Source organism: Diabrotica undecimpunctata, unplaced genomic scaffold (assembly GCF_040954645.1).
Source record: "Diabrotica undecimpunctata isolate CICGRU unplaced genomic scaffold, icDiaUnde3 ctg00000782.1, whole genome shotgun sequence".
NCBI classification, from domain to species: Eukaryota; Metazoa; Arthropoda; class Insecta; order Coleoptera; family Chrysomelidae; genus Diabrotica; species Diabrotica undecimpunctata.
This window is the reverse complement of record NW_027311999.1, coordinates 91,624-95,072: the sequence shown is the minus strand read 5'-3', so window position 1 is coordinate 95,072 and position 3,449 is coordinate 91,624. Positions and strand designations below refer to the sequence as shown.

At 33.9% G+C, this 3,449-nt stretch overlaps 1 protein-coding gene across 1 annotated transcript; it reads left to right on the top strand.

Annotated features, from left to right (window-relative positions):
• Positions 1-777: 777 nt before the first annotated feature.
• Positions 778-2,137, top strand: LOC140431434 (uncharacterized). Its single transcript, XM_072519362.1, has 3 exons — positions 778-963; positions 1,045-1,131; positions 1,188-2,137. The coding sequence occupies exons 1-3, from the start codon at positions 888-890 to the stop codon at positions 1,382-1,384; spliced, it is 360 nt and encodes a 119-aa protein (XP_072375463.1). The 5' UTR covers positions 778-887; the 3' UTR covers positions 1,385-2,137.
• Positions 2,138-3,449: the final 1,312 nt, after the last annotated feature.

The window sequence follows — 3,449 nt, the reverse complement described above, 5'->3', positions numbered from 1 at the left end:
AAATTTGAATTAAATTGTTTTTTGAATAAAGTAACATTGTGGCTTGGAACAGTCTTCTCGAGAAATTTGAGTTAAATTGTGGTTTAAGTCTAAATGTATCTATAATCTGCAGATTTTAGTTTTTGTATTTGTATTATTTTAGATTCATTTTTAATAGTAATCCTAATCCATATAAAAATATCATGAATGTTAGTTAGTTAGAACAGAGTATGTTTTGCTAAGAAAAAAATTATTGTATAATTATTTGGCAGAATGTTTTGAGTAATACGTTTTTCTCTCACTTAAAAATGTTTTACTTTCGTTAGTATTGAGAAATTAATTATTTCTTATAATAATAATAATAAAATTATATTTTACCACAATTTAGAAAAGTGAGTTATTTATGTTTATGTGTCAATTTCCGTGATGTTTTTATTCTATCAATAATTTACTCAATTATTACCATTTCAGGAATACCGTAAAAATATAAAACCATGTCAACATCTGGTCGAAGTACACACATATTGCGTATGTTAAAGATTGATATTAGTTGTAACGAAAATTTTAATATCTCTCAAAATACTACATCCGAGATACCCAAGGAAACTGAGTGTATAACTACTACAACTACTGATGAATCTATGAATCTATTTAGCAACGATGCCACACTTTATTGTCATCCTAACCAAATGGTTAATTTTGTTGGTGCGAGTACTTCTGGAAATCCAATTAATGAAGAGAACCCAAATCACAAACTATCCACCGAGGTGCTTAAAAATGTATCGAATATTTCTCCTCTTCTTGGTACTGAAAATAGTAAGGGAAACAACTCTAATTTGTTTATATATAGCGCTAAAACTATTCTTTTTTTAGAAAATGTAACTTTGTCATCAAAGCACGATAGGGCAATGGTATCTGATGAGGATAGTGCAATAGTTCATAATGCAGAAATATCTACAGCAGGGAACAAACTAACATGCATAGGTAGTCACATAATACATTTGTGTAATTTTATTTTACATACTTATGAATTTCTATATAAAATAAATATTTTTTATGTTGTAGAGAATCTATCATCAAGCTTATCTTCATCTTCATCAAGCTCATCTGAGATTAATGAAAATGACTCCAATGCTGCTAATAGAATTGAAGGTGACATAATCAAACATCATTTTGAGTATAGATTTAATGGAACATTATTGTTTTAGATTACTCCGATGAAGACTCACAAAATGATCCATATGGATCCGATGATAGCGTGCGCGATCCCTTATATCAGGAGACCCGTGAATCTTCCGATTCTGAAGCAGAAATAGAAGTAGACCAAGATGAGAATCCGTCAATGAGAAAGAAAATGTCGGCTGAAACTCAAACTGAGAAAATTGGAAAAAAAAAAGAAAGATAAGACCCGAATTATGGCAAAAGAACCAATCAAAAAATTTAAGAAACAAGGGAGAATCTTATATTTCTACTCAAATACAGAAAAATGAAAATGGTACACTATTAAGAGTAAAAAAAGAAAGGCCACGAAGATTCATTCTACCACCATGTGGTCAAAAATGTAGGCTTAAATGCTGTGACAAAATTTCTGCTGAACAACGAGAACTCATTTTTTCAGAATTTTATAGGCTTGGAGATCTTGGAAAGCAAAGAGAATATATAGCATCAAATATTACACAAATAAATCCAAAATATAAATACAGTAATGTTGCGAATCCAAGAAAACCGAATAATGCATTTACCTTTATAATTTCTGGGCAAAACATAAGGGTTTGCAAAACATATTTTATGGCAACTTTAGCAATTAACAATAGAACTATTCAGACTGTACTCAAAAAACAAAGTGTATGTGAATCTGGTAAGGTATTGATGTAGATAGAAGAGGAAAACACGGAAACCATAAAAAGATAAGAGTAGATAAGATATGTATGTCTGGGGCCATCCCCTAAATCGCAACCCCTAAAATCGCAACCCCGGTCGTAAGTTCCAAACGGCTTAACGTAGGATGACGTACGAGGGCTCGTTGGAAAGGGGATGAAAAATGGGGTTGAACGCAGTATGTGCCGTGTCTTTACGTCATATATTTGTTTCTATTGGTCCGATCGTGACGTACGAGGGCTCGTTGGAACGGGGAGGAGACGGGGAATACTTTAACTTTGAAAAAACAAAGATGGCAGCATTGCCAAATGGGCGCTAGAACGTATCTTCGTTGCTATTGGCATGATTTTGACGTATGAGGTGTCAAATGAAAGCGTTAGTAACACACAGAAGCCATGTCAACGATCAGTATGAACATTCTTCTTCTTCTTCTTTTCCGTACAGTGCCTAAGAGAACGTGACATCCGACGTAGAACGTGACATTCGATGCAGAACGTGAAATGTCACGTGAAATGACGTGACATTCGACGCAGGACGTGACATTCGACGTAGAACGTGAAATGCCACGTGACATTCAACGCAGGACGTGACATTCGACGCAGAACGTCACAGTTATGTGTTAGTCAAGATGTCGCTTGACATATATAAAACGTGACATTCTACGTAGAACATATTTAGTAGTAATATGAATCCCATCGAGTACATACATAGAGTAATAGAATTTCAAAGAAAACTTGATCGGTTAAAGAAAGACATTAAATCATATGAGGATTTTAAACATATTACAAGACAATTAGATAGCCTGCATTTTGACAACAAAACGTGGAAACCCAAAGAGTTGAATCTACAGCAGCAGCAGCAGCAAGACACCTGGGCCTGTAGAAAACTGCCACCAGCTACATATCCATTAAGACGTATTCAACCAATACCATGTTTGTCAGCAGCAACAACACCAAGTGTGTCAGCAGCAACAACACCAGCGAGTATATGAAAAGTGAAATAGATAATGTCTTTACAATGTCCTGTGTAATATTAGCATCTGTATTTATCTTAATTTTAAAAATTATTTTTGAAATTGTAAGAAGAAAATTTGAATCTTCATGTAATATAAGACTCAATCAATAAAGATGTTTTAAATAAAAAAACGTTTAATTTCTAATATATTTATTTATACATATACAAAAATTACAATGGTATTATGTTATTGGCAAACCAGTGACGTAGACGATCCACATTTCTTTCGGTACATGAAAATAATCCAGCGGCATGACATGGGTTTGCAGTAGGGCCAACGTTTCCAGTAGCACGAGGCGTACCATCAAACTTGCAAACATCAATAATAATGGGAAAAACTCAAAAATGTGACGTTTCTTATCCAAATATTCTGCTTTTTGTTCTCCTCGAACGTAGATGTAACCTGCTGCATACAACAACTTGGTTTCTAGTATTTCATTGATTTTGGACAATTCTACTTGCCCATCAGAGTATCGAATTCCAAGCAGTTTTTTCTCCACGTATGAGGCAGTCTTCCTATCCCCATTACTTAGCGCATTAAATGGTTTCTGAGGCAAAAAGATGTAATGACTTCGTTT